Source organism: Pseudorca crassidens, chromosome 16 (genome assembly GCF_039906515.1).
Source record: "Pseudorca crassidens isolate mPseCra1 chromosome 16, mPseCra1.hap1, whole genome shotgun sequence".
NCBI lineage: Eukaryota > Metazoa > Chordata > Mammalia > Artiodactyla > Delphinidae > Pseudorca > Pseudorca crassidens.
The window spans coordinates 82,605,127-82,617,670 of NC_090311.1; the positions used below are offsets into that span (position 1 = coordinate 82,605,127).

Here is a 12,544-nt window from a genome sequence, read left to right on the forward strand (position 1 = left end):
GGGTCAGGCCACCCCCAGGCCACCTGAGCAGGGCTTTCCCCTTCCCGCTGCACCCATGAGCCCGCACATTTTTGGGGCCTCTCAGAAGCACACCCCAAGTGGACTCCGGCCCAAGGCTTGGGGCGCTGGCCTCGGGCCATCACATCTGGGCGCCGAGACGCATCACACCACCACACGGACACTCCTGTGTCCCATAGCGACAGCCTCTGCTCGGGACAACTTCAGTGAATGTGTAACTCGACTGTGTACCGGCTCAGTCTGTCAGAGGCAACAGCGCGCATCGATCTCCCTGGCCTCCTGGACGGAGGCCCAGCATGAGAGTCGCCTGGCCTGGGGTCTGTCCCCCCAGGTGGGCAGCTGCCTGAGGCTCCCACCCCCATGGCCCGGCGCCGTGATGTAACCCCTCCCCCGAGCCTGAGCACAGGGCAGCCTGGGAACGGCACGGTCCCCACCCTTCAGACATAAATAGGGCCTCAGTGGCCCAGCCAGAGGAAGAGGCCACCCCTGTCTTGGGGACGAGAGCAGAAGGTAAGCGGGAGCCTTCTCCACACCTACCCCTCCCCAGCTCTCTCCCTGCGGGGGGCTTGTCCGCTGTGGGAAGAAAGCTGGGGCCTCTGCTGGGGGCAGGGGAAGAGCTGCTGGAAGGCCACCGCTAAACAGCACCCAGGACGCAGGCACCAGGGGCCAGTGGTGACCTGGGCTGTGGCGGACATTACCGCTGAAGACGCTGAGGCTGTCTCTTCCCCCAGGCCTAGGCAGTCCTTCCTCTGAGCCCACCCTGGGTCTCACCAGGGGACCTGCTCCCCTCAGCGACAGGCAGGCTGGCCGGGTCCTCCAGTCCCTCTGAGCAGGGCTGGGTCCTGCGGGGCTGGCCTGGGAGAAGACTCACTGTGGTCAACAGTCCACTGGGTCCTCTTCTGGCCAGAGGGGCAGCAAGGCTTGTGCAGGCAGTGGAGCTGGGGGGAAGGGCAGGCTCAGTGAGCCCGGGCTGTGTCCGCACAGGGCTCAGGGGAGTGGTGGCCTCGTCTCCTGCAGCTCTGTTGAGGCAGTGCTGGCTCTGGTCCCAGGCTCCCTGAGCCTTGGTTTGCTCATCTATAAAATGGAACCAATGGCAACGCCTGGCCTCCCTTGCTCAGGGACTGTGCTATAAATTAAGAGTGCTAATACAACCTGAAAGTGCTTCCTAAACTTTAGAATAAACGAAAAAGACACGGTCTTATTGTTTTGGCTCACGTGTAGTATAGATTAGTGCTTAAGAGTGTGGACTGTGGAGTCAGGGGCTCTGGGTTTGAATACTAGGTCTGTCTCTTACTGGCTGTGTGACCTTGAGCAAGTCTCTGAACCTCTCTGTTCCTCTGCAAAACAGCACTAACCCATTCATTTAGCCACTACTTGCTGAGTACTTGTTGACACATTTGGGGGAATGTGGGACACATCCGTGAACAAAACAGAGCAAGAGCCTCACTCCTGTGGGATTTGCATTCATTGTTTAGCGTTGCAGTACACGCTAAACAGAAGAAATAAAAGAATAACTCAGTGATACAGAGTGTGGCAGGTGCCCAGTGGCATGGGGAAGGGAAAGGAGGGCAGGGGGAGTGAGTCCAGAGTGCCTGGCGTGTCGGGGCCAGTCGCAGCATGAGATCTGGCGGCGGCGAGGCGTGGGCAGGAAGGTAGGGCTGCTGTGAGGGTCGGAGGACGATCCTTGAAATCGCTACAACAGCGATCCTCCTTATACATGCCTTAGCTGCCGTCCTCACCATTACCCTTACGCACGGGGCCCTGAGAAGTAGGGAAGCCTAGAAGGAGGGGCTGGTGAAGGGGGAGGCCAAGGACGGGTGGGTGGAAGAGAATGGAACCCAAGGAGAGGGCGTCAGGCCAGGCCGGCCGGGTGCCGACTTAGAACCGGGGCTGCGGCCACGGACCACAAGTGAGAGCCAGCGGCAGGCTCGGAAATCACCTGGAACGGTGCTGTGCCCCCGGGACCCTCAGGCCGGTCGCTGAAGGGGTGCCGCACGCTCGGGCCCCAGCGCTTTCCCCGGCGACCTGACTTGCTGTGGTCTTTTACATCCTTTTACACGAGACGTCGGCCGGCAACTTGGGCCGGCGTACCAGGAGGGCCTCTGAAGGGGGGAGAATCTTCTGTCCCTTGTTTCCGTGTCGTGTGGTTCCTCGTGAGAACAGTGGGTTGTGTCAAATGCCTTGGAAGGAGGGGAGGCAGGGGCTGAGACCAGAGGTCAAAGTTCCCTTGGCAACCCGGCGCCTAGAGCAGGGCGAGCACACAACGCGTGGGGGCTGGATGCCAAGGGCAGTTGCAGTCAGCACGCCTGGGGCAGGAAAGCACGCTGACCGGCCGTGCATGGGTGTGCGGGAAGCGTCCAGGCCTCGAGGTGACCTGGAGGCGGAGGCGACGTCCCACAGCTCCAAGGAGGCCCAGGCCAGCTCTGGGAGGGCAGCGGGGTGGCGGGGTGGCGGGGGGGGAAGCTGAGCAGTAGCCTGGTAGCACAGCACACCCCTTCAGAACCACGAGGGAGGTGTCGTGTAAAAATGACTAGAACTGAATGAAGCCGTACAGGCGGCATTCGCCCTCTCAGTGAGAACCATCACAGAATAAACGGGCAGAGCTGCCCAGGGGCCTCCTCTCCCAGGGGTTCGGCCCACTGCCGTGCTCTTGGCCAGAGGTGAGGCTGGGGCAGGGTCGCAGGGCTCTTGAGCCCAAAGGGTGCTGGAGACTGTCCCGCCCGCCCCGGGTGACCCGTGTCTAGGGAGAGGCTCTAAACCATTGCGGCACATCCGTGTCGCCTGGCAGAACGCGACCCAGACCAGTGAAATCGGGCTGTTGGTGGGTGGGGCTTGGCGGGGTGACAGAGCTCCTCGGGGATTCCACTCGCAGGGAAGAGGGAGCTGGTGTGGGGTTGACGCAGGTGAGGGATGCCTGGGCTTCCCCGGGCTGAGCCCACGGTGCTTCGTCCCAGCTGCATGTTGAGACCACTGGGAGACTAAAATCCCCTCCCCAGACCCCTCCCCAGGGCCACTTAGCTAGCATCTCTGGTGGTGAGGCCCCGGGCTTCATACTTTCTAAGGCTTCCCGGGTGAGTCCCCTGAGAACTGGGGGAGAGTAAGGTAGGTTGGAATCGGTTGTCTGTTCCATCCTTGCTGTATGACCTTGGGAACATTTCTCCACACCTTAGAACTCCCCTTTGTGTGTCTGCGAAGGAGGGAAACAATTCCTTCCTTACGCGATCGTGTAACGGTTAGATAGGATGATCTATGGGAAAGGGCTTTGGTGAACTGTCACGTACCAAATGTAAGGTCTCCTTTCTTAGATTATACACCAGAGCTGGGGAACGAGCTGGATTGCTCTTGCCAGGCTGATTTATAACCAGGAAGAACCTCTGTGTGTGTTAGTCTTGTACTCCAAGCTGGTGTACCCTACCCTGGGGCTTGGAGGCCCACAAAGACCTGCCGTCTGCCCCACGTTTTGTTCTCTGGGGAAAACTGATAGCCATAACCATGTGGGCATATTAGTGCCGTGGGCTGCCACGAGTACCACACGCTGGGGTCTTAAACAACGGAAATCTATTTTCTCCTGATTCTGGAGGCTGGAAGTCCGAGATCAAGATGTTGGCAGGGGTGGCTTCTTCTGAGGCCTCTCTCCTTGGCCTGCAGGCGGTCAGTCTCCTGGCCGCCTTCTTGTATTTTCGAGTAGTCCTCCCTGTCTGTGTTTTAATCTCCTCTTCGTATAAGGACACCAGTCAGATTGGATTAGGGCCACCCTGATGGCCTCATTTAACCTACACTACTTCTTTAAAGACTCTGTCTCCAAATATAGTCACTTTAAAATATATTTTTTAAAATATTTATTTATTTTTATTTTTTTGTTTTGGCCGCGTCGGGTCTGAGTTGCGGCACGTGGGATCTTTCGTTGTGGCGAGCGGGCTTCTCTCTAGTCACGGTGCGTGGGCTTAGTTGCCCTGCAGCACGTGGGATCTTAGTTCCCCGACCAGGGATCGAACCTGCGTCCCCTGCACTGAGAGTCGGATTCTTAACCACTGGACCACCAGGGAAGTCCCTAAATATAGTCACACTTTGAGGCACTGGGGGTCAGGACTTTGTTGACGAAAATAATCGATAAACAATCTATATTAGGAATAGAAAACTCTTTGATTTGAGCCAAACTGGGGACTATAGCAGGGAGACACGGATACAGGAAGCACTTGAATTGGGTTCCACCAGGCAACAAAATAGAGGAGGATTGTAAAGGCAAAAACTGCAAAATTACATAAGCTGTTGGTCAAGAATTAGGACGGGCACTGGCGAGAAGTAAGGGTGTTTGTTTAGCAAGGATTGGTTGGGGTCCAAAAAGGTTGCATAGTTACAAGGGGAGACCTTGAGACCATAAGGCTGCAGCTGGCCCCTGCTAGCTGATAGGATTTTGAGAATGGCTGGTGGTGTCCTTGAGTCTGATAGCGTTCAGAAAATTCAAGTTCTCAGTGATGCAGGAACATGTCTGAAACCACAACTGCAGTGGCCACCCAGCTCCACTTTGGATAAGCCAGAATGACTTCCCCATACCTCAGTATGTAAACATGTCTCCCATCAACTTCAACATTTGGATTTTTTAATTTTTGCATAAATATCATGATACTTGTTTACTCAAAGTGTTCCTTTAAAAATAAGTTAAAATGTTTCCAGATTACTCTTCTGTTAAACATGTAATTATGACCAAAGCATCATATCACTAATTAGCACAAGGTAAAAATAATACAAGCCACTCACATATTCTCGAAGAAAAATGTTTGCGATATTTTGTGAAAACACTTGTTTACATTGTTTACTTGACTTCACGAGCCATTTCATATTTTTTCTTTAAAATCTACAAATGTCTTCATATTCAGGCATCCTCACCACTCTAAAATGTAAACAAAACAAAACCCAAACCCAGCCCCCAAATAAAACCCCACGAAAGCACGACTCAGCCCACGACAGTGCGGTTTGCACCGGGATCACATACATAGATATTTTCCGCAGAGCTCTGAACCACTTCCTCTCCGACATTTGTTAAGACATGGAGGGATTTCTCCTGTGCTGACTGGTTGTAGGGAATACGGCTAGAGGGCATTCAATAATCCTCTTTCACCCTTCACAAAATATTTCAGGGTCCGCAGAAGTGAGCACCCCGTCAGAGATGGTTCCTGCTGGCCTGAGCCTGGGGGCCTCCGTCCTTTGCCTCTTGGCCTGGGCTCGCCTGGCCCCTGCAGACCGGGTGTATATACACCCCTTCCACCTCCTTGTTTACAGCAAGAGCAGCTGTGACCAGCTGGAGAAACCCAGGGCGGAGTCGCCCCCAGACCCAACCTTCACACCTGTCCCGATTCAGGCCAAGTCGTCCGCCGTGGACGAGCAGGCCCTGCGGGAGCAGCTGGTTCGAGCCACCCAGCAGCTGGAGGCCGAAGAGCGGCTGCGGGCCGTGAAGGTGGGGGTGTTGCTCAACTTCATGGGCTTCCACATGTACAAGATGCTGAGCGAGACACGGAGCGCGGCCAGCGGGGCTGTGCTCTCCCCGGTGGCTCTCTTTGGCACCCTGACCTCTTTCTACCTGGGGGCCTTGGACCCCACGGCCAGCAGACTACAGGCGTTCCTGGGCGTCCCGGGGGAGGATCAGGGCTGCACCTCCCGGCTGGATGGTCACAAGGTCCTCTCCGCCCTGCAGACCATCCAGGGCCTCCTGGTGGCCCAGGGCGGGGCCGGCAGCCAGGCCAGGCTGCTCCTGTCCACGGTGGTCGGGCTGTTCACGGCCCCTGGCCTGCGCCTGAAGCAGCCATTCGTGCAGGGCCTGTCTTTCATCTCCCCTGTCACCCTCTCCCGCTCGCTAGACTTGTCCACGGACCCAGATCTCGCTGCTGAGAAGATCAACAGGTTCATGCAGGCTGTGACGGGGTGGGAGATGGGCAGGCCCCTGACAGGGGTCAACCCAGACAGCACCCTGCTCTTCAACACTTACGTCCACTTCCAAGGTAAGGCCAGCCCTCGGGGGGGCTCTGCCCCCGGCCGGTGCAGGAGGGTGGCAGGTCTTTGTCTGTACAGACTTCGTGTCCGACGTCTCAGTTCAGCTGAGCAGGGCTGGGCCTGGAGAGGGGCAGGGTAGCAGATGTGGAGAAGTACCTGGGGCCGCCCTCACGGAGGACGCAGTGGCTGCCCCACTGGGCTCCGTGGATGGGCACTGGCCGAGCCTCTGCCTCCCCCGTTGCTGCCCTACTATGTGCAGCTACTGCACTGCATCCTTTTACTTTCATCACTGAATCCCCTCGTGACGCGGTGAGAGGTGTGATTTGCCTTCGTTTACCAGTGAGGAAACAGACTCAGAGAAACAAAGGGACCGGTCCCAGGTTCTAAACTCACGTCTCGTGGCCGTGGCCCAGCTCCACGCTCAGAAGGGACGGGTTCCTGTCTGTTGAGAAGATCAAGGGCTCTCGTCCTTGAGAAGGTCACTGTCCCATGCAAAAATAACCAGTTTGCTTACATCACTTTCATACTGAGAGAGGTTATCACCAAAAAAAATGCCTAAGACACAGGCTGTTCATTCATTCGAAAACAATCGTTGAGGATGTAGTACTTGTAGGACTCTGAGCTGGCGCCTCAGAGGGGACAAGCAGGGAGGCTGCACAGGCCCTGCCCCCAGCTTGTTGACTGTGGTTTACCAGAAAGCTGGATCCCCCCGGACCAATGCCTCAGCCCCAGAGCTGCAGGTAAGGCGCTCTGGGAAGGTGGCCCGGGGCTCAGCACACTCGGCGAGGGGCGTCACCTGGGAGAGGACAGAAGGAAGGCCTGGGAAGTGGCACAAGGCTGCCAAGGTCAGGGCAAGGAACCAGAACAGGAGTGGCTTTGTTTGGCCTGAGCTCAGAAGGAGAGAATGGGACAGTGTTAGGCAAGGCCACAAAGATGGGTCAGGGCCAGACTTTGAGACTTTGGATGTGATGCTGGGAGTTTGGAGCTGTGGGTGTCTGGGAGCTGAGTGGCAGACTTTCTGCGCAGAGGTCATCCCTGGCCTGCACTGTGGGGACTGGAGGCTGGGAGAGTGGTTGGAAGGTTACGCAATCGCCCGGCAAACTCTCCTGGGAGCAGGCCCTGAGGTCTCGGCTCTGTGAACGGAGGAGCGGGCTGAGGAGGGCTGCGCGTGAGGTGCTATCGGGACCTGCAACCTAGCAGAGCCGAGAGACAAGGAAGGCGGTCGGAGGGCAGGGCTGTGGGGACAGGCGAAGGCTGAACAGAGCGCGGTCCTTTCCTTACTCTGACAATATCCTGGAAGGCTGAAACTCTACAAAGAAAAGGCCTCCAGCCTGCCTTTGGGAGCAGGGGGAAGGTGCTAACCCCAGGAGGGCGCAGGTCCCCGCGCTGACAGGTCCCGGGAGCAGAGTCCAGGCAGGCGCCATGCAGCCAGGGGTGGCCGCACCCCATGGAGGGTGGAGGGGGCCTGTGAGCTCGGCCCGCCATCCCTAAGAGGAGCCTGGGAGGAGAGCTTAATGCGAAAGGCCTGCCCCCCAAAAGGCAGAGCCAGAGAGCCACTGGCGCCAGAAAGGGCCTCACCAGTTTTCCTAACCTGGCGAGATGTCCTTAATCTCTGGATGAGAACAGGGTGCTGTGTTCTTCAGTCAAGCAGAGAGTAGCGGGCAGCCACCTTCGTTTCAGACTCCCGTATCTTTTTTGGAGGCAGCATCCTTCTTTCCCTTTTAGTTTGTTGGTGGAAAAAATTTAGTCCTTCTTTCCCTACACACTAACCAGCCGCCTGCCAGGTCTGTGGGCCGGCGTGGAGGTGCCCTGGGGAGCCAGAGGACGGACACCGCAGCTCCTCGTGAGCAGCCGTCCCGAAGCCGAGCTTGTCTGTACACACAGGGCTCCAAGGATGGAGGATAGGGCTGGGTGCCCTGGCCACTCCCTCCTCACAAGACCCAGGCTCCCTGTCCCCTGCTCCCTCACCCCTTTCCTTGGAGACCTCGGGCTCAATGAGAAGGGACCGCTGACTCATTTAAGTCACCTCTGCTCGGATCTCCCAAGTGCCAGGTGCCCCAGGGCCACTCTGTGATGGGCTCATCTCTCAACCTCACCTGTTCTCCCAGGGACAACCACACTGGGCCGTTCAAGGGCACTGGGATGACTGCAGAGGGAGGGATGTGCTGGTAGCCCCCAGGTGCCAGCGCCTTCAGCGAGCTGCTCAGCAACAGCTCAGCTCCGCAAGCCCCATGTCACAGCCCGCCCCGGGGGTGGCAGGGGGCAGGGAGGGCTCGGCCCCTTCAGGGCGCAGCACACAGGTAGCACGTAGCACTTCCGCTCACACCCACTGGTCACCGGATCATCTGTCCGTCCCCAGCAGCACCGAGAAACGTGGAACGATTCCGTATGCTGGTGGAACGGTGCACACGCCTTGAGCGTCTGTCCAAACCTGTAAAACGTCCAGCACCAGGCGTGAACTGTGTGAACTCTGGAACTCTGGGTGACGATGATGTGGCCACATCGGTTCCTCAGTGTTACCCAACGTACCGTCTAGCGGGGATGCTGGTTGTAGGGGGGCTGTGTGCTGGGGAGGGGGGAGTAGCGGACATACAGGAAAGACCTGAACTTTTCTCGTAATTTTGCCGTGAACCTAAACGGCTCTAAGAAATAAAGTGGTTCTTCTGGTTTGTTGTTTGTTTTTTAAAGTGAGCGTGGCAGAGCCCAGGCTTGGGGCCAGGACAGCTCTGGGTCTGAGTTTACCTGGTTACTAGCGCAGTAGGGTCCTCGAGCTCAGCTCCTTCGTGGGCCTCAGGTTGGGGCCTGGTGTGGACTACGCCTTCAACAGTGGCAGTTGGTGGATTTTGCAGGAGGAAGAATTGATGGTCAGGGGTCCTGGGGCTGAACTTCGGGGGCCAGGAAAGTGCAGAGCAGCCTGGGCTGGGGAAGGGGAGGGGGAGGGGAGGGGAGGGGAGGGGAGGGGAAGGGGGTCTGCGGCCCAGCCCTGCCCCATGCCTTCCCTCTCCTGACTCTTCCCTTCCTGTCTCCTGCCGGGTCCCCAGGAAAGATGAAGGGGTTCTCCCTGCTGCCGGGGCTCCAGGAGTTCTGGGTGGACAACACCACCTCCGTGTCGGTCCCTATGCTCTCGGGCATCGGCACCTTCCACTACTGGAGCGACACCCAGAACAACCTCTCCGTGACCCGCGTGCCCCTCAGCGCCAATGCCTGCCTGCTGCTCATCCGGCCGCACCACGCTCCCGACTTGTGGCAGGTGGAGGCCCTCACCTTCCAGCACAACTTCCTGACCCTGATGAAGAATCTCTCTCCCCGGTACGGCTCCGGGAAACTGCTTGGACCCTCCTGGGCTGCGTCCCTGGAGTGGGGAGCTGCATGGACGGCTCTGCCCGGGCGGTGGGGGGCATGGGTGGCCACGGGCGCGGTGTGGGCCGAGCCCTGGGCGCCCAGCGGGTAGGGTGGCGATGGTGCCTGAGCGCCCTCCACCCACCAGTGCACCCTCCATCCGTGGACCCAGCTCTCTGGGTCCCTCTCTGGGTGCAGGAGAGGCAGGGGAGGAGGCCCGCTTTTCCCCATGCTTCCGTTCACCCGCAGGCTTGGGCGGCCCACGGTCAGTACTCCCTCTGAGAGGGGACCTTTGCCGTGTGTGATCCGCTGCATTCCAACAGCTTCCTGGGGGCTGACTTTCCAGGAGCCCTGGGACCCCTTCAAGAGCCCTGGGAGTAGGCGGGCTTTCTCGGGGTGCTGCTCTTGACTCCAGGACTCCCCTAGTTTGCTGCCTGGGTCATCTGTTCCTCTTTCCTACTGCGACTGGGGCATCAGACTTGCTTACGTATCAGGCCCAGAGCAGCGGGTCCAGATTCTGAGACAGGCACCAAGGGGCACAGAGGGCCTCCTGAGGTCAACTCTTTTTAAGTCATTTTTTAAAAACTGTGGTAAACACATAACATAGAATTTACCACCCGAGCCATTTTATAGTGTATATCTCTGTGGCATCAATACCTTCAGGTTTTTGTGCTACCGACCATCTGTCTCCGGAAACTTTTCATCTTCCCAAACTGAAGCTCTGTCCCCATTAATCACTAACAACTCCTCATTTCCCCTCGCTGCAGCCCCTGGCGACCACCCTTCTACTTTGTCTCTATGAACTCGACTCCTCTGCGTACCTCCTATAAGTGGTATCACATAGTATTTGTCCTTTCGTGTTGGGCTTATTTCACGGAGCATAATGTCCTCAAGCCTCATGCATGTTGCATCACGTGTCAGAATGTCCTTCCTCTTTGGGGCTGGGTAGTATTCCAGTGTGGTATCTGCCACGGTCTGTTTATCCAGCCATCCGCTGATGGACACCTGGGTCACTTCCACCTTTTGGCTGTTGTGAATAGCGCTGCTCTGGACGTGGGTGTACTGTCAACCCTGTAAGGGTCTGGTGCATCGCTGGAAACATCTATGGACTCTCAGCGTTGCCCAAGGAAGGCAGAGGTAGTACATGGAGGTGAACTGACTTGACCTAAGTGACATGCCCAGCACAGAGGCTGACATCGTACCCTCTCCCCCTCCCACGGGGAGCTCACCACTGAAAGGTAGTAAGACACGACACGTTATTCTAGAGGACAGCGTTTTAAAATTAACCAACGAGTATGCTTTCAATGCAGCCAACCTAAAAAAGGAGTAGAAAAAAGAATAGACAACTATTCACATCAACCCCCAGAGAGCACCGTTGTTAAATACTGAACATCCCTCCCACAGAATTTCAAAGAAAATGAAGGTTTTTTAAATTGTATTTGTTGCTGAAAATTTTCCCGAGACACCCTAGCTGGGTGAGGCTAGCAAACGCCCCCTCATTCGGGGACACATGCCACCCGGCTTCCCGGGTCTTCCGTGAGTCCGGTGTGGCCTGGGGCCTCACAGCTGGAGCTTGGTAACCGTGTGTCATCTCCCCAGGGCCATCCGCCTGACCATGCCCCAGCTGACACTGAAAGGGTCCTACGACCTGCAGGACCTGCTTGCCCAGACCAAGCTGCCCGCCCTGCTGGGCGCTGAGGCAAACCTGGGCAAAATCAGCGATGCCAACCTCAGAGTTGGAAAGGTACCGTGCCGCCGGCGTCTGTGCCTGACGTGGGCTCTGTGTTCCCGGAGTCAGGAGGCACGGGTGGGAGGGACACAGAGGTGGCCCGGGGGTGGGAGGAGAGAGAGGAGGGTGTGGCCGGGCGGCTGGGGGCCCAGGGTGGCAGAGAAGTGACCGGAGCTCTCTGGGGCTTGCCAGGGACAGCTGGAGAGCGGCAAACCTCTCCCCACCACGTGCTCTGGGCTCTGTCCCACCTGCCCAGCCTCGGGTCCTCCCCAGATCCTACAGCAGGGTCGGGACGGGGACCCGGAGACTAGCGCCTCTAGGCCGGCTGCTGGCCCCGCCACACGGCTCCTGGCTTCAGGGACGCACTTAGCAGCAGATGGACGGTCCTGGGGCACAGGGGCGATGGACGCCCGCAACCGAGAAATGCCTGCACGCTGGGAGGGAGGGGAGGCCGGGTGGCTCACAGTCCTGGGCCCGGAGCCCTCTGCGCTGAGTTCGCAGAGAGAAGCACCTGCCCGGGACAGCAGGGAAAGGTGGAGACGGGCGGGTTTGGGGGACACTTTGGGGAGGAGCCGTCACATGGTGTGAGTCAGGCCGAGGGAGGGCTGGCAGGCTGGAGAGCGGTCCTCCCCCAGGCCCGGGCCTTCAGGAGCAACCCCCAGGCTTGCTGCTTTGCAGGTGCTGAACAGCGTTCTCTTTGAGCTACAAGCAGACGAGGGAGAGCAGCCCACGGAGTCTGCACCACAGCCAGCTGGGCCCGAGGTCTTGGAGGTGACCCTGAACAGCCCGTTCCTGTTGGCCGTCTTGGAGCGAGACTCGGCTGCCCTGCACTTCCTGGGCCGCGTGTCCAACCCGCTGAGCGCTGCGTGAGGCCCGCTGCCGTGTGTCACCGCCGGTGTCACCACCCGTCCCCGTTCTCTTCCACGGCGTCCACCTGGGGCCGAGAGCGGCCGCTCCTCCTGGGAAACGCGCGCTGTGTACAATGAGCATCCTTCTCAGGCGGCTGGGGGGATGCAGGGCCATGAGCCCGTGTTCGGTACAGGCCACTGCTCCTGAAAGAGCTTGAACACACCAGCTTGTTTTTGAAACCCAAAATGGTTTCCTTTTTCATCGAGGACAGAAATCGGGCTGTAAAATTAAAACATCCCTTCCTCATTGCCCCAGGCTCACCTTTGGCTTATTGAGTGTGACGATGACCTGCAAGTGGTCCACGATGCGTTCCTTTCTCTGGGTTTCTCAGCTTTTCTTTCCCCTGATACTTGTGGTTTTTGAAAAACACATTACGAAAAACAACACAAGCGTCTGAATGTACGTTAGACTGTAATCCCATGGCTGGCTATCACTGCGGTGTTAATAAATGTCTTGCAACAGTAAGCAAAAATGAAAACCTCTTTCACTCAGCAGCAGCAGCGGGACTAATGTGTGCAAGGCAGCTGACAGGCTGTACCGACAAAAGGGCCTTTTCGGCCT

At 57.8% G+C, this 12,544-nt stretch overlaps 1 protein-coding gene across 1 annotated transcript; it reads left to right on the plus strand.

Moving 5' to 3' along the window:
- Nucleotides 1–261: 261 nt before the first annotated feature.
- Nucleotides 262–12,232, plus strand: AGT (angiotensinogen). The gene is made up of 5 exons (XM_067711126.1): nt 262–528; nt 5,157–6,014; nt 9,048–9,315; nt 10,945–11,089; nt 11,753–12,232. The coding sequence occupies exons 2-5, from the start codon at nt 5,186–5,188 to the stop codon at nt 11,942–11,944; spliced, it is 1,434 nt and encodes a 477-aa protein (XP_067567227.1). The 5' UTR covers nt 262–528; nt 5,157–5,185; the 3' UTR covers nt 11,945–12,232.
- Nucleotides 12,233–12,544: the final 312 nt, after the last annotated feature.